The sequence below is a fragment of the Salmo salar genome, chromosome ssa04 (genome assembly GCF_905237065.1).
Source record: "Salmo salar chromosome ssa04, Ssal_v3.1, whole genome shotgun sequence".
NCBI classification, from domain to species: Eukaryota; Metazoa; Chordata; class Actinopteri; order Salmoniformes; family Salmonidae; genus Salmo; species Salmo salar.
Genome location: NC_059445.1, coordinates 77085856 through 77104700, shown reverse-complemented (window position 1 = coordinate 77104700; position 18845 = coordinate 77085856). Strand labels below are relative to the sequence as shown.

The window sequence follows — 18845 nt, the reverse complement described above, 5'->3', positions numbered from 1 at the left end:
TGCGCGAGTTGGAACCGGTGTATTTTCAGAATCAAACGCGCCAAATAAATGGACATTTTGGGGATATAATGACGGAATTAATCGAACAAAAGGACCGTTTGTGATGTTTAATGGACATATTGGTATGCCAACAGAAGAAGATCCTCAAAGGTAAGGCATGAATTATATGTTATTTCTGACTTTTGTGTTGTGCCTGGCTGGTTGAATTATGATTTTCATGTGTATGTTTGATGGGGTGCTGTCCTCAGATAATAGCATGGTTTGCTTTTGCCGTAAAGCCTTTTTGAAATCTGACACTGTGGTTGGAATAACAAGAAGTTAATCTTTAAACCGGTGTATAACACTTGTATGATTTATGAATTATTATTATTATGAGTATTTCTGTTTTTGAATTTGGCGCACTGCTATTTCACTGGGTGTTGTCAAATGGATTGGCGCGAAGGGATCACTAAGAAGTTAAATGGCAGTCAACAACTTCGGGAGTACAGACCCCCATCAATCGTCTGATCGCACTCTAGTGGCAAAGGTAAGAACTGCCTAATGCAGTCAGAAGAATAATTCTGTAAAGAAATTATATATTCATATTTTTTTATATAGAGGCATAGTAAGACAGAAAACGTGACGGTGTGTAAATGATAACACATTAGTGCAGGAAATGAAGAAATGTATTAAAATGCTGGAAGTTAATGCTGAAATTAAACAATGTACTATGCAAATGAGCAAAACTGTGTGCATTAAGGAAATAGATACCTGGCTCAAATAGAAGCCTGTCTGTAATAAGCACATGTTTTTTAAGTGAATTAAGCAAATAAGCTCCCAATTGAAGTTTTAGTTTACTCATACTTTAGGTATTTATTAGTTTGCTAGTCACAGGCAATTGGTGTCCTGGGGATAGTAGTGTAAACAGGGAATATTTTCATGGAATGAGCTTTGTAGTCAGCCTAAATCCAGCCTAGCTGTGAATGGCTTGGCTGCCTGCCAAAGTCCAACCCCCCCCCCCCCCCACCACTTATATAAACAAGTGTCATCTTTCCAATGACCATTAGACTGGCCTTTGAATTTAGGTCATACTCTTTGGGCCTCCCTCAGCTGCGTGACTCGTATTGAATGTAAATGCCATGCCCTAGTCTATACAACATCATCCATAAACCTTTAAAGACGTTAGGCCCACTTCTCAAGATCTCTTTTACATAACATTTGATTTGATTATGTAACTTATTTGTCACATGCGCTGAATACAGCAGGTATAGACCTTACCGTGAAATGCTTACTTACAAGCCCTTAACCAACAATGCAGTTAAGAAAATATTTACCAAATAAACTAAAGTAAAAAAATCTAAGTAACAAGAAAATTAGGCTCTATACAGGGGTTGTATGGGGAGGTAATGTGACAATGCTTGATAATGTAAATTGAGTCAATGTGCGAGGTACAGGTTAGTTGATGTAATTTGTAATGTGATTATGCATAGATAATAAACATCAAGTAGCAGTGTAATAACAAGGGGGGTCAATGTAAATAGTCCGGGTGGCCATTTGATTAATTGTTAAGCAGGCTTGGGGGTAGTAGCTGTTAAGGACCCTTTTGGTCCCAGACTTGGCGCTCCCTTACCGCTTGCCTTGTGGTAGCAGAGAGAATAGTCTATGACTTGGGTGACACTGCCTAGTATATAAATCCAGTCGGTAATGCAACCGGTCAGGATGCTGTCAATGGTGCAGCTGTGTAATTTTAAGGATCTGGGGACCCATGTCAAATCTTTTCAGTCTCCCGAGGGGCAAAGGTGTTGTCGTGCCCTCTTCACAACGGTCTTGGTGTGTTTGGACCATGATAGTTCGTTGGTAATGTGGACACCAAGGAACTTAACTCTCAACCTGCTCCACTTCAGCCCCGTCAATGTTAATGGGGGCCTGTTAACCTGTTGGGGCTAGGGGGCAGTATTTGCACGGCCGGATAAAAAACGTACCCGATTTTAATCTGGTTACTACTCCTGCCCAGAAACTAGAACATGCATATAATTAGATTTGGATAGAAAACACTCTAAAGTTTCTAAAACTGTTTGAATGGTGTCTGTGAGTATAACAGAACTCATATGGCAGGCCAAAACCTGAGAGGATTCCATGCAGGAAGTGCCCTGTCTGACAATTTGTTGTCCTTCTAGGTTATCTCTATCAAAAATACAGCATCTCTGCTGTAACGTGACATTTTCTAAGGCTTCCATTGGCTCTCAGAAGGCGCCAGAGGGTGGAATGAGAGCTCTGCAGTCTCTGGGCTAAGTACAGCAGCTCTGTTTCTTACTGGCCTGCCTGGGGACAGTGACACTGGAGATGCGCGTTCATGTGAATTCTCCATTTTGTTCTTTCAGTCTTTGAACGAATACAACGTCGCCCGGTTGGAATATTATCGCTATGTTACGAGAAAAATCGCAAAAAAATGTATTTTAAACAGCGTTTGACATGCTTCTAAGTACGGTAATGGAATATTTTTAAATGTTTTGTCACGAAATGCGCCCGTGCGTCACCCTTCGGATAGTTACCTGAACGCATGAACAAAACGGAGCTATTTCAATATAACTATGGATTATTTGGAACCAAAACAACATTTGTTGTTGGAAGTAGAAGTCCTGGGAGTGCATTCTGACGAAGAACAGCAAAGGTAATCCAATTTTTCTTATAGTAAATCTGAGTTTGGTGCGGGCCAAACTTGGTGGGTGTCAAATTAGCTAGCCGTGATGGCCGGGCTATCTACTCAGAATATTGCAAAATGTGCTTTCGCTGAAAAGCTATTTTAAAATCTGACACCGCGATTGCATAAAGGATTTCTGTATCTATAATTCTTAAAATAATTTATGTATTTTGTAAACGTTTATCGTGAGTAATTTAGTAAATTCACCGGAAGTTTGCGGTGGGTATGCTAGTTCTGAACATCACATGCTAATGTAAAAAGCTGTTTTTTTATATAAATATCAACTTGATTGAACAAAACATGCATGTATTGTATAACAATGTCCTAGGAGTCATCTGATGAAGATCATCAAAGGTTAGTGCTGCATTAAGCTGTGGTTTTGGTTTTTGTGACATATATGCATGCTTTGAAAATGGCTGTGTGATTATTTTTGGCAGGGTACTCTCCTGACATAATCTAATGTTTTGCTTTCGCTGTAAAGCCTTTTTGAAATCGGACAATGTGGTTAGATTAACGAGAGTCTTGTCTTTAAAATGGTGTAAAATAGTCATACGTTTGAGAAATTGAAGTTAAAGCATTTATGAGGTATTTGCATTTCGCGCCACACGATTCCATTGGCTGTTGACTAGGTGGGACGCAAGCGTCCCGCCTTGCCCAGGGAGGTTAAGCCCTCCTTTTCCAATAGTCCACGATCAGCTCCTTTGTCTTGCTCACATTGAGGGAGAGGATGTTTTCCTGGTCTCTGACCTCCTCCCTATAGGTTGTCCCATCGCTGTCGGTGATCAGGCCTACCACTGTTGTGTCGTCAGCAAACTTAATGATGGTGTTGGAGTTGTGCTTGGACTGCCACGCAGTTGTGGGTGAACAGGAAGTACAGTAGGGGACAAAGCAAGCACCCCTAATGCCTACCCTTACCACATGGGGGCGGCCCGGCAAGTCCAGGATCCAGTTGCAGTGGGAGGTGTTTAGTCCCAAGGTCCTTAGCTTAGTGATGAGCTTTGTGGGCACTGTGGTGTTGAACACTGAGTTGTAGTCAATGAACAGCATTCTCACATAGGTATTCATTTTGTCCAGGTGGGAAAGGGCAGTGTGGAGTGGAGATTGCATCATTTGTGGATCTGTTGAGGCGGTGTGCGAATTGGAATGGATCTAGAGTTTCTGGGAGCCATGACCAGCCTTTCAAAGCACTTCATGGCTATAGACGTAAATGCTACGGGTCAGTAGTCATTTAGGCATGTTACCTTGGTGTTCTTGGGCTCCGAGACTATAGTGGTCTGCTTGAAACATGTTGGTATTACAGACTCGGTCAGGAGCAGGTTGAAAATGTCAGCGCATGCTCGGAGTACACGTCCTGGTAATCCGTCTGGCCCTGTGACCTTGTGAATGTTGACCTGTAAAGGTCTTAGTCACATCGGCTTCGGAGCGCATGATCACACAGTCGTCCCGAACAGCTGATGCTCTCATGGCGAGCATTGAAGTAATTTAGCTAATCTGATAGGCTCGTGTCATTGGGCAGCTCGCGGCTGTGCTTCCCTTTTGTAGTCTATAATATAAGCCCTGTCTATTGTGTTGGCAAAGCAAACTAGGGTGGAAAGATTTACCTAATGCTGTTAAAATCTTCCTATGGATTGTATTAGAAATTAGTCAATGCTTTTTGTCTGACGAGGCGTTAAAAGGTTACTCCTAGTGTACGTCTGTCAGCATTGCTTTGACAAAGTAGTGTTAATTTTCTGTAGTTTCATACCGTCGTTAATTTAATGTGAAAGGGAGTCGGAGATGATTACAACTGTGGAATTGCAACCAAGGCGGGTAATTATTCTGGTTCAGACATGGCAGTATATTACAGTATCCTTCAGTTGATGCTTGAGTGTAAGATTAAAACCTCAGTCGTTACTCTCCTGGTGTAACCATAAATGCCATATTTTCTAGGCAACTACCTGTTATGATAAACAACCTTGCATTAAGAATTGTTTGCTTTGCAAATACACGGGTTGCCTGACAACGTCATGAAAATGATGCACGTGTTTCTCAGGGGTAAAAGACAGTCTTTTATGATTCTGAACGGTCAGATAGCTAGCAACAGTTACGAGAAGCTGCCATGTGGGCAATCGTAGGTGGCTAGTTTCAGCTAGTTCTTTCTTATTCTTGATACCATGTCTTATTTTGAGGTGTTATGATTTGTCACGTCTATGCTAATACAGCTCAAATTAGCTAGCTTGCTAACCAACGACTGTAACCATGTACAGTGCAGTCAAAGTATTCACACCTTAACCTTTTCCACGTTTTGTTACAAAGTGGGATTAAAATTGATTTCATTGTCGTTTTTTGGTCAACGATCTACACACAATAAATGTATAAGTAGAAAAATTATAACATTTGTAAAAACAATCATGAAAAACGTGATACGAAACGCGTATCTCTTGATTAAATAAGTATTCAACACCCGGAGTCAGCTGTGAATCTTTCTGGGTCTCTAAGAGCTTTGTATACCTGGTTTGTACAATATTTGCACTTTTTTATTATTCAAGCTCTGTTAAGTTGGTTGTTAATCATTGCCAGACAGCCATTTTCAAGTCTTGCCATAGATTTTCAAGCCAATTAAGTCAACTGTAACTGGGCCACTCAGGAACATTCAATGTTGTCTTGGTAAGCAACTCCAGTGTATATTTGGCCTTGTGTTTTAGGTTATTGATCTGCTGAAAGGTGAATGTGTCTCCCAGTGTCTGTTGCAAAGCTGACTGAAGCAGGTTTTACTCTAGGATTTTGCCCGTCCTTAGCTCTGTTCCGCCCCCCCCCCCAAAAAAATATCCCTTGTCTTTGCCGATGACAAGCATACCCATAACATGATGCGGCCACCACCATGCTTGAAAATATGAAGATTGGTACTCAGTGATGTGTTGGATTTTTGCCCCAAACGTAACGTGTTTGGACATAAAAGTGTATTCAGGACATAAAATGTGGCCAAAAAATTACTTGATGTAGTTTTACTTTAGTGCCTTATAGCAAACAGGATGCATGTTTTAGAATATTTGTATTATGTACAGGCTTCCATTTCTCGCTGTCATTTGTTAGTATTGTGGAGTAACAACAATGTTGATCCATCCTCAGTTTTCTCCTATCACAGCCATTAAACACTTAACTGTTTTAAATTGGCCTCATGGTGAAATCCCTGAGCAGTTTCCTTCCTATCCGGCAACTGAGTTAGGAGGGACACTTGTATCTTTTTAGTGACTGGGTGTATTGATACACCATCCAAAGTGTAATTAATAACTTCAACATGCTCAAAGGGATATTCAATGTGTGCTTTTTTTATTTTTACCCATCTACCAATAGGTGCCCTTTATGAGGCATTGGAAAACCTCCCTCGTCTTCTTGGTTCAATCTGTGTTTCAAATGAACTGCTTTGACTGCTGTACCTTACAGATAATTGTGTGTGTGGGGTACAGAGATGAGGTAGTCATTCAAAAATCATGTTAAACACTATTATTGCATACAGAGTCAGTCCATGCAACTTATTATGTGACTTGTTAAGCAAATTTTTACTCCTGAATTGATTTAGGTTTGCATAACATAGGGGTTGAATACTTATTGACTCAAAACATTTTATCTTTACATTTTTATTGATTTGTAAAAATGTAACTTTGACATTATGGGGTATTGTGTGTAGGCCAGTGATTTAAAACCATTTTAAATGAAGAATATGTGGATAAAGTCAGAGTGTGCATACATTCTGAAGGCACTGTATTTGAGAGACAACCGGTGCTTATTGTGCAAATGCATTTGATTTCAATAAACTATATTTTGTCACCAAATATTTAACTTTACATGTTGTCAATAATCCTTTGAATGTCAGCCAACCCCTTCTGTTTTGCCCAAAGTTGCACACGCATTGGTTTTGTTGCTTAACAACCCACCCATCTATAGCTGTCTGGATCTGAGTGATATTCACCTGTGTAAAACTAAAACAACTGATTCTTTAAAAATACTTTCAATTTGAATGGATCTGATATGAACCTTTTGTGTTGTGTTTGTGCAGTCCAACGGCGAGACCCGAGGCCAGCGGCTCCACATCGTCAGCCAAGCCCAGCGGTCCAACTCATAAGATCTGCTTGGTGTGTTCGGACGAGGCGTCTGGTTGCCACTATGGAGTCCTCACCTGCGGAAGCTGCAAGGTCTTCTTCAAGAGGGCCGTTGAAGGTTGGTGACAGAGTAAACATCCACACTCACAACTCCATTCATGCCCAGTTCTCCCTCTCAATAATAGACTATAGTTGAACATATGTACCGGTCAATCTGTTAAAAAGCGGGCTCATTTTAATGTTTCATTTGAGCAGACTAATTTATTGAACTAATTTTCTTACAATTTCTAGCTAAGATTAGGAACATTTTAGGTTCACACAAATATAATCAGAAAAGTTTTCCTTAGGCTTCTATTACCCCAGGCCAGAGTAGGCGAGTGACTCATGGTTTTCTATCAGGCTGTGGTGTCGATGCTGCTATTTTTGTGTCCAACCCATCGTTTGTATCCTATACCGCTGAACAGCCTGTCCAAACGACTGTTGGTCATTAGAATTACATGAGATCTCCTCTCCTGTTTCATATGGGAGATATGCCGCTAAAAGATGCTGTTCCATTGTGTAGGCCTACATTGTGCTTCAAAGGGTTAATTTGTATCTTCAAAGAGCTCATCTTGGAACTAGTTTTAGATAAAATAGTAATCATTAGGTTAGTTTACTCATTTGAGGCGAAGGGCTATTAGTGAAGGGCGGCTGATATGCTGTTAGTGAAGGGCGGCTGATATGCTGTTAGTGAAGGGCGGCTGATATGCTGTTAGTGAAGGGCGGCTGATATGCTGTTAGTGAAGGGCGGCTGATATGCTGTTAGTGAAGGGCGGCTGATATGCTGTTAGTGAAGGGCGGCTGATATGCTGTTAGTGAAGGGCGGCTGATATGCTGTTAGTGAAGGGCGGCTGATATGCTGTTAGTGAAGGGCGGCTGATATGCTGTTAGTGAAGGGCGGCTGATATGCTGTTAGTGAAGGGCGGCTGATATGCTGTTAGTGAAGGGCGGCTGATATGCTGTTAGTGAAGGGCGGCTGATATGCTGTTAGTGAAGGGCGGCTGATGACATAGTGTGTTTTAATAAATGTGGAAAAATGTCTAAACCTGTTTTCGCTTTGTCATTATTGTGATGTCATTATGGTGTATTGTGTGTAGATTGATGAGAAAAAAAATATATTATACATTTGAATAAGGCTGTAACATAACAGTGTGGAAAAAGTAAAGGGGTCTGAATACTTTCCAAATGCACTGTGTGTGTTTGGGATTTGTAGCCTATATCGGTTTGTTATTTTAACCATTTTCTCTTAACTTAGCCTAGATTTGTTTTATTCCAAGCTCACTACCATAGTCAATGTACCATTCAATGGGACTGCCTTTGAAGTCCATTTAGTTGCTCTGAATGCTTGACAAGTGGGCTGCCATGCTACTGTTACTCCTATGAATACAATCGAGCAGCCATGAACGTTATCATACTTCAGGGCAGTCTATGTATTTATGTTGATTTATTTACGTAGTTTGTAACACAACTATTTCGTTCTCATGAAAGTGCATACATGAGGGTTTGTATTGAAAGAATGGAGATATAGCAACTGGATCTGTTTGTCAAATTCAAACCCTGCGTTTTAACTACAAAAATAACAGATATTACTGAGTGAAATACAATATTTGACTTCAGTTTAATGGATAATTGTTTCATATTGTAAACATTTCAACTTTACTGGTGTAAATGACCAAGTAAAATAATATTAAAAGTTTTTGAGACTGTAATTGAGCTGTACTTTCAGCAAGAAGACGTCATATCTGTTATTTTGCTCTTTCTTCCTCCATTCTACGGTTGTTGTCGCTATGGTGAAGGATGGAGAGCACGACAAAACACAGATGGTAAATAAACCCACCTTTTTAATAACACTTCTGCTTTATCCATGTCCCTCAATCACTGTACTGGAAATCTGAAATGATATGCAAGATTGAACATGCACAGTCTCTCGTGTACCCTTCTCAATGCATGTGTTTGTGATTTGATGATTCATAATGTATTTGGGTTTTAAATTCTGTTTTTAATTCCTGCTTGGAATGTGGCTCTATCATCACTTCGCTAATAGAGTTAAAGGCCCAGTGCAGTCAACGTGATTTTGGAATAATACTTTGAAATTGTGGAAATGATAATGCCCTGTTAGTGTAAGAGCTGTTTGAAAAGACTGCCTGAAATTTCAGCCTGTTTTGTTGGGATGGAGTTTTGGCCTGCCTGATGACGTCACCAGGCGGTAAATTGGTTAATAGATGAATAAGAAAGAGTTCCAAACCTCTCTGACAATAACTCGTTTTCAGTTTTCCCCGCTCAGACCACTCCCAAACAGTCCTAGCTAAATTCTTGCTTGAGAAATTGCTCTTGCTAAGAAGCAATTTTTGTTTCTTTTGTTTTCAATCAAAATGGTAAAAAATCACACCAAGGTACTTAATTGTTACCAAGATATGATTCGATTTTGAGATAATAACGGCTACATTGGGCCTTTAAGAGATGTGTTTATGCACAAAACCCAATAACGTCATACTGCAACTGCACTGATTCTAATGATTTGTTTGCCCTTGATTATTTTTTAACTTGTTATAATCCGAAGAAAAACAAAATCACATTTTGCTTTTGCTGGATATTGTTTAATTGAATGTGATGGTGCATTTTTCTTTTAGCCAAAAGCGAGAGGCCCATTTTTCTGAATAACTAACCGTGCAGTTTAAATGAACATTAGTGAACCTCTTTAAAGAACACTAGAATGGAAATGCACTCATTTTGGATATTTGTGACAATATAATGTTTGTTGGTATGTCAATCATACCAACAAATAGAAGAAAGGTTCAGCATAGCATGTTATTGTGTATAAAGATGCCACTGGGATTCTCGCAGCATATTAGGCTCAAGGTAAAGGCCTGTGAATTCAGCGTAGTGCCTGTGAAGGGATGATACAAGTAGCATGTGTACTTATCTGCCATTACCACCACGCTCGGTAAGATGTAGGCGGTCTTGTGTACCTTTCTAGCCTACTGTGTCTTTGTCTGACTCAAATGGCAACCTATTCCTCTCTTTATAGTGCGCTATACAGTAAGGTGCTATTTGGGACGCATGTTAGAGGCAGAGCTGGAGGAGTAAGCCCCGCAGCGGTCGGTTGTGACACACAAATCACTATTACCTGTCAACATGTCACATGACCCAAATCACTCACTCGCTAGCTTTTACTAAGAGGACACCCAAGTCATGTTTGGATGGCTATTGGTTAGTGACGTCACCCTCCAACCAAAGAGTCCCCGTTCCCTTCCCCCACTCCCATCTCCCACTGTATCCCTATAGCCTGACCATGTTTTCTCAGCAGGGCTGGAGGAAGCCTGCCAACCAGGGCTAGCCTAGCACCTACTACCAGCCAAGTCCTCCTCAAAAGCCTACAGTATGAAAATGGGATTAGAGAGCGGATGCTTTTGGGGATTCAGCTGGCTCTGTTTAGTTTATGGATGGTTGTTTGCTCTGCTCTTTGCAATGGCTGCTGCTGCCATGACTACCCACTACATTACAGTTAGCTGGGATTTGATGTTGCAGGTTCCAGGTGGATATTGTTCTGCAGTGCTTTGGCTATGTTTCTCTGCGGTTAATCATTTGTTGTGGTACTGTAAAACAGTAATATATTAACCTATTTAACTAACTTTTACTTAAATGCCCTGACTGTAGATCAAACAAAAAAAGCTATCACATCAGTAGAAAGTGTGGCATTTGATCTCATTAATGATCATATTTATAGTTGGTATAAAACATGTTATCTGTAGATGTACTAGGTCTTTTAAAAACAGATGTGTTTTTGTATGGGACCGTTGATGTGAATACAGTTGGTTAGGCCTATTTGTTGCTTATATTAAACTAGTTAATCATGAGCATGGCCTCTAATATCTACCATAGAAGATGCGTTGATCTGGGTGAACATTTTGTTCAGTTGGCATTCTCCAGGCTCTGCCATACAAGCAATCTTTTTTTCCCTCTCGTCTTCAGAACTAGGCCACACTATCAACAGCATTACACCCACAGCATACGGACAATCTCTTTTATCTCTGATTTTAAAAAGCTTAGGCTACTATTTTACCTGTCCAAACCTCAAAAGTGAATGAGCTGTCACCTTAATTCACCTTTAGGTTAGGTCATGAGCAGCAACCCGCAGTGCTTGGCTTAGACCCTCTTGCTAGTAAAAATAAGAAAAACGAAAATGTTTTATTGTCACACACCGGATAGGTGCAGTGAAATGTGTCGTTTTAATTACCATGTTCCTCCATCCCCAGGACAACACAACTATCTGTGCGCTGGGAGGAACGACTGCATCATAGACAAGATCCGCAGGAAGAACTGCCCGGCGTGCCGCTTCCGCAAGTGTCTCCAAGCAGGGATGAATCTGGAAGGTAAGAGTGGCACCAACACACATTCATATTATTCTCATATCAGTATACACTATTAGTCTTTTGGCAAAAATAGTCATCCGGCAAAGGTAGACAGCATGATGTCTCTGAAAGGTAGGCCTTTATGCTTTTGTCCTCTATAGCGATTGTGATTAGGAGTAGGATTAACTCTTGGATTCACTTAAGCCAGTAGTGGGCCTTAATTCCCGCGGTTAATGTTGACATAAGCTAACCCAGTGGTTCCTCTTTGGCCCAGTGTTTAACGAGGGTCAGAGCCAGTGATCAACAACAATCATTCAGTCAGAGCCAGTTCCTCCCATGTCCCTGAGCCATAGAAAGATGGATACAAGGTTCACATCAGCTCTGTTTGGTTGTGGACATTTGTGTTTTTAAGGGAAATAGGGCCTAAATGGTCGAGTGAGAACGAAAATATGCCATTAAGAAAGAGGCAGCACTCTGCGGAAATGGACATGACGATAATTCACATTAATCCACTTCATACTATTTATATACATGTTCATTCTCACAGTGCTGCAGGGTATTAAATTGTTGATTTATTTGTGAGTCAGAGAGGGGAAAAAACCTTGACGGATACGGGTGCATAAGCAGAGAACCAAAACCTTGGGTTGTACCAGAACGGCTCTTAGTTGCCATAGAAACGTGTATGGAGGAAATTTTAAAAAAGGATAGAAAAGACTGAGTTGGTTTTTTTGATGGTGACACACTCATCCGTTGCCAAGCGCCACATATTATAACAAAATTGATAGAACAGTTTTTCACCCAAGTCCAAAATACATTTTGTGTTCTTCTCATGTTACGTTGCTCTTTTTAACTCTCTTTCAATTATTAAAACCTTTTCAGGCATAACACAATGTGGATGACCGACCTTTATGTTAGGAGTAAACTGTAGCCAAGGTAACCAGATAAGGCATCCTATAGGCTGCATGTTTTTGTTATGAAAACACAAGGCAAGGTGTCTGTGTAGTCTATGCACTATCACCACCTAGGTTGAGTGAGATATGATAGCTAACAGGGAGGAGAATTACTGATCAGCTCTCTTTTCTTCTGTCTCCCTCTTTGCAGCGAGGAAAAACAAGAAGCTGATCCGATTAAAAGGTCAGCAGACGACGATGGAGCCGAGCCCTCCCCCACCTGACGAGAGGGCCTGCGCCCTGATCCCCAAGTCCATGCCCCAGCTGGTACCCACCATGCTGTCCCTGCTCAAAGCCATCGAGCCGGAGGCCATTTACTCTGGCTACGACAGCACCATTCCCGACACCTCCACCCGCCTCATGACCACCCTCAACAGGCTGGGCGGACAGCAGGTTGTCTCAGCCGTCAAATGGGCCAAGTCCCTACCAGGTGAGAACACCTGGTACACCTCCATTAACACTGGGACCACAGACATCGGGCCATTTTAGCACAAATATGACTAGCCGTCATTATGGGCTAGGCTTGGTCCATTCCATTTCAACTCGAGTTAATTCAGGAAATGAGCTAGGCCTAAATGTATATCCAGTGGCTTGCAAATTAATGAGGATATTTTTGTATTCATCTCATGAATTTCCATGTTATTGATTGTGGAATGAAATTGAGTTGACCCCCAGCCTCTAATCATGAGAACGAAGGAGCATGGTTTGATAATCGCCCCAAATATTTACTCTGTGCCTTGGTCTCTTCCAGCGGCCAACTGGCCTGGAATGAAATAACTTGTGGAGAAATCTTACATAACCACTACATGGTTAAGCAAATATGATCTGAAAGGACCTTCAACACTTTTGAAGTCTCAACAATGAGAGATGATTGAACTGCAATTAAAGGTCACTTTTAACATTGACTTAACCCATAACAGTCTAAGCCCTGACTAAGCTGGGAGGGGTTCTACTAAGCTATATGGAATTGTTTTAAGAAGGTCATACCAAGGATCATTTTTCTATTTGATTCAGAATTGTAAGACCCTTTGAAGTACAGATTCACTACATGGAACAACAGATAGTCCCCAAAACAATCTAAAGGAACTTCGTTCTGAAGTGCCTGTTCTATATCTGAGAGATTTGTTTTATTTTTACATGTATTTAACCCCTTATTTTTTATACTAAAAAGTCTCCATATATATACACTGAACAAAAATAAAAACGCAACATGTAAAGTGTTGGTCCAATGTTTCAGAAATGTTCAATACACACAAAAAGCGTATTTCTCTCAAATTCTGTGCACACATTTGTGCATCCCTGTTAGTGAGCATTTCTCTTTTGCCAAGATAATTCATCCACCTGACAGGTGTGGCATATCAAGAAGCTGATTAAACAGCATGATCATTGCATTGTGCTGGGGACAATAAAAGGCCACTCTAAAATGTGCAGTTTTGTCACACAACACAATGCCAACGATGTCTCAAGTTTTGAGGGAGCGTGCAATTGGCATGCTGACTGTAATAATGTCCACTGTTGTCAGATAATTTAATGTTCATTTCTCTACCATTAGCCGCCTCCAACGTGCTTTAGAGAATTTGGCAGTACGTCCTACCGGCCTCACAGAACGTCCAAACGGACGCAGACCACGTCTAACCACGCCAGCCCAGGACCTCCACATGCGGGATCTTCATTTGTGCGATCCTTATGAGATCAGCTACCCAGCCATTTTGTGGGTAATAACTCATTCTGAATGGCTGGGCCTGGCTCCCCATTAGATTAGGGCCTAATCTGATTTCCTTATATGAAATGTAAATCAGTACAATCGTTGAAATTGTTGCATGTTGTGTTTATTTTTGTTCAGTACTTCTATACATTTTTTTCAACTGGTACCGGGGGACTTTCAGATGAGTCTTGTGAGGCCTGTGGGCGTCCTTGAGCAAAACAACCGACATGTACGTGTTCGTGGGTCTCACCTTTCCACAGATATTAGTGTGTAGCCCAAACTGTTCGGACGCTATAGACAGAAGTTGTCAGATCGGCTGTACCGACTTCAGACGAGTCCCAAGACGGAGAACACCATTGTGTTTGTGAGAGTCTCATCTTTCCATAGATCCATAATAGTTTGTAGGCCAAACCGTTCTAACGGTACAGATTTTTGGGATGTCTCATGGTCTGTTGAACACCACTCTAGCTCTGTCACCTTTCACCGTGACATCGGCGGATGCCGGTGGTTGGGGCTCATCCAATGCAAAAAACATACAGTACCAGTCAAATGTTTGGACACCTACTCATTCAAGGGTTTTTATAGATTTTTGTATATTTTTTACATTGTAGAATAATAGTGAAGACATCAAAACTAGGAAAAAACACATGGAATCATGTGTTAACCTGTTAGGGCTAGGGGGCAGTATTTGCACGGCTGGATAAAAAAAATGTACCCGATTTAATCTGGTTACTAATCCTACCCAGTAACTAGAATATGCATATACTTATTATATATGGATAGAAAACACTCTAAAGTTTCTAAAACTGTTTGAATGGTGTCTGTGAGTATAACAGAACTCATTTGGCAGGCAAAACCCTGAGACATTTTCTGACAGGAAGTGGATACCTGATGTGTTGTATTACCTTTAAACCTATCCCATTGAAAAACACAGGGGCTGAGGAATATTTTGGCACTTCCTATTGCTTCCACTAGATGTCACCAGCCTTTACAAAGTGTTTTGAGTCTTCTGGAGGGAGATCTGACCGAACAAGAGCCATGGAACGATGATGGCCCATTAGACACCTGGCGCGCGAGTTCATGTTGGGTACCCTCGTTCCAATACGTTATAAAAGAGTATGCATTCGTCCACCTTGAATATTATTCATGTTCTGGTTAAAAAGGCCCTAATGATTTATGCTATACAACGTTTGACATGTTTGAACGAACGTAAATATATTTTTTCCCCTCGTTCATGACGAGAAGTCCGGCTGGCTTAGATCATGTGCTAACAAGACGGAGATTTTTGGACATAAATGATGAGCTTTTTTGAACAAAACTACATTCGTTATGGACCTGTGATACCTGGAAGTGACATCTGATGAAGAGAATCAAAGGTAATGGATTATTTACATAGTATTTTCGATTTTAGATCTCCCCAACATGACGTCTAGTCTGTATCGCAACGTGTATTTTTCTGGGCGCAGTGCTCAGATTATTGCAAAGTGTGATTTCCCAGTAAGGTTATTTTTGAATCTGGCAAGTTGATTACGTTCAAGAGATGTAAATCTATAATTCTTTAAATGACAATATAATATTTTACCAATGTTTTCTAATTTTAATTATTTAATTTGTGGTGTTGACTTGACTGCCGGTTATTGGAGGGAAACGATTTCCTCAACATCAATGCCATAGTAAAACAATGTTTTTGGATATAAATATGAACTTGATAGAACTAAAAATGCATGCATTGTCTAACATAATTTACATTACATTTACATTTAAGTCATTTAGCAGACGCTCTTATCCAGAGCGACTTACAAATTGGTGCATTCACCTTATGATATCCAGTGGAACAACCACTTTACAATAGTGCATCTAAATCTTTTAAGGGGGGGGTTAGAAGGATTACTTTATCCTATCCTAGGTATTCCTTAAAGAGGTGGGGTTTCAGGTGTCTCCGGAAGGTGGTGACTGACTCCGCTGTCCTGGCGTCGTGAGGGAGCTTGTTCCACCATTGGGGTGCCAGAGCAGCGAACAGTTTTGTCTGGGCTGAGCGGGAACTGTGCTTCCTCAGAGGTAGGGGGGCCAGCAGGCCAGAGGTGGATGAACGCAGTGCCCTTGTTTGGGTGTAGGGCCTGATCAGAGCCTGAAGGTATGGAGGTGCCGTTCCCTTCACAGCTCCGTAGGCAATCACCATGGTCTTGTAGCGGATGCGAGCTTCAACTGGAAGCCAGTGGAGAAAGCGGAGGAGCGGGGTGACGTGAGAGAACTTGGGAAGGTTGAACACCAGACGGGCTGCGGCGTTCTGGATGAGTTGTAGGGGTTTAATGGCACAGGCAGGGGAGCCCAGCCAACAGCGAGTTGCAGTAATCCAGACGGGAGATGACAAGTGCCTGGATTAGGACCTGCGCCGCTTCCTGTGTGAGGCAGGGTCGTACTCTGCGAATGTTGTAGAGCATGAACCTACAGGATCGGGTCACTGCCTTGATGTTAGTGGAGAACGACAGGGTGTTGTCCAGGATCACGCCAAGGTTCTTAGCACTCTGGGAGGAGGACACAAGGGAGTTGTCAACCGTGATGGCGAGATCATGGAACGGGCAGTCCTTCCCCGGGAGGAAGAGCAGCTCCATCTTGCCGAGGTTTAGCTTGAGCTGGTGATCTGTCATCCACACTGATATGTCTGACAGACATGCAGAGATGCGATTCGCCGCCTGGTTATCAGAAGGGGGAAAGGAGAAGATTAATTGTGTGTCGTCTGCATAGCAATGATAGGAAAGACCATGTGAAGATATGACAGAGCCAAGTGACTTGGTGTATAGCGAGAATAGGAGAGGGCCTAGAACAGAGCCCTGGGGGACACCAGTGGTGAGAGCGCATGGTGCGGAGACAGATTCTCGCCACGCCACCTGGTAGGAGCGACCTGTCAGGTAGGACGCAATCCAAGCGTGGGCCGCGCCGGAGATGCCCAACTCGGAGAGGGTGGAGAGGAGGATCTGATGGTTCACAGTATCAAAGGCAGCAGATAGGTCTAGAAGGATGAGAGCAGAGGAGAGAGAGTTAGCTTTAGCAGTGCGGAGAGCCTCCGTGACACAGAGAAGACCAGTCTCAGTTGAATGCCCAGTCTTGAAACCTGACTGATTAGGATCAAGAAGGTCATTCTGAGAGAGATAGCAGGAGAGCTGGCCAAGGACGGCACGTTCAAGAGTTTTGGAGAGAAAAGAAAGAAGGGATACTGGTCTGTAGTTGTTGACATCGGAGGGATCGAGTGTAGGTTTTTTCAGAAGTATGTATAGAGAATAATATATATATTATTATATATATAGAATAATGTCCTAGGAGTGTCATCTGATGGAGATTGTAAAAGGTTAGTGCATCATTTTAGCTGGTTTTATGGTTTTGGTGACCCTGTCTTTGAATTGACAAAACATTACACACAACTCTTGTAAATGTACTGTCCTAACATACTCTAAATTTATGCTTTTGCCGTAAAACCTTTTTGAAACCGTGGTTAGATTAAGGAGATGTTTATCTTTCAAAGGGTGTAAAATAGTTGTATGTTTGAAAAATTTGAATTTTGACATTTATTTGGATTCAAATTTGCCGCTCTTGAAATGCACCTGCTGTTGATGGAGTGCACCACGGGGGGGACGCTAGCGTCCCACCTAGCCCATAGAGGTTAAACAAATCAAAATACATTTTAGATTTGAGATTCTTCAAAGTAGCCACCCTTGCCTTGACAGCTTTGCACACTCTAGGCATTCTGTCAGCCAGCTTCACCTGGAATGCTTTTCCAACAGTTTTGAAGGAGTTCCCACATATGCTGAGCACTTGTTGGCTGCTTTTCCTTCACTCTTCGGTCCAACTCATCCCAAACCATCTCAATTGGGTTGAGGTCGGGTGATTGTGGAGGCCAGGTCATCTGATGCAGCACTCCATCCCTCTCCTTATTGGTCAGATAGCCCTTGCACAGCCTGATGGTTTGTTTTGAGTCATTATCCTGTTGAAAAATAAATGATAGGCCCATGAAGGCCTTATTCACGCAGTCTGCTCTAAACAGTTGATGTTGAGATGTGTCTGCTACTTGAACTCTGAAGCGTTTATTTGGGCTGCAATTTCTGAGGTGCAGTTAACACTAACTTATCCTCTGCAGCAGAGGAAACTCTGGGTCTTCTTTTCCTGTGGCGGTCCTCATGAGAGCCAGCTTCATCATAGCGCTTCATGGTTTTTGCGACTGCACTTGAAGAAACTTTCAAAGTTCTTGAAATGTTCTACATTGACTGACCTTCATGTCTTAAAGTGATGATGGACTGTCGTTTCTCTTTGCTTATTTGGGCCATTCTTGCCGTAATATGGACTTGGTCTTTTATCAAATAGCCCTATCTTCTGTATACCACCCCTACCTTGTCACAACACTACTGATTGGCTCAAACGCATTAAGAAGGAAAGATTCCACAAATAAACTTTTAACAAGGCACACCTGTTAATTGAAATGCATTCCAGGTGACTGCGTCATGAAGCTGGTTGAGAGAAAGCCAAGAGTGTGCAAAGCTGTCATCAAGGCAATGGGTGACTACTTTGAAGAATCTCAAATATATTTTAATTTGTTTAACAAATTTTTAAGGTTAATACATGATTCCATATGTGTTCATAGTTTTGATGTCTTCACTATTATTCTACAATGTAGAAAATAGTAAAAATAAAGAAAAACCCTTGAATGAGTAGGTGTCAACTTTGGACTGGTGCGCGTGTGTATATATATTATAAAACTGCCAGATTTCTTTCTTTATAATGCTAATTACATTTCTGCGAGGGCGTGGTTAACTTAAAAAAATAAACATATATTGAGCTTGAGCTTTATAATTGTTGTTAATAATAATGGAATATAGGATTGGGCGTTTCTGTTTCATACCGGGATATACGGTATAACCAGAAGTGCACACAAGGTGCACTATTTCAAAACAATTTAGGCAAAATTCATCTTGATCCAGGAGGAGATTTAATGTCTCTGCTCTGACTGCTTACAGTGCCTCCAGAAAATATTCACACTTTGTTACAGCC

The 18845-nt window shown here is 41.5% G+C and overlaps 1 protein-coding gene across 1 annotated transcript in view; it reads left to right on the top strand.

Annotated features, from left to right (window-relative positions):
* Positions 1 to 18845, top strand: part of LOC100380779 (glucocorticoid receptor) — a 114321-nt gene that overhangs the window by 70921 nt on the left and 24555 nt on the right. The window contains 4 exon segments of the mRNA XM_045717356.1: positions 6717 to 6877; positions 8595 to 8621; positions 11055 to 11171; positions 12252 to 12530. Of these exon segments, the coding sequence (XP_045573312.1) occupies positions 6717 to 6877; positions 8595 to 8621; positions 11055 to 11171; positions 12252 to 12530 (584 nt within the window).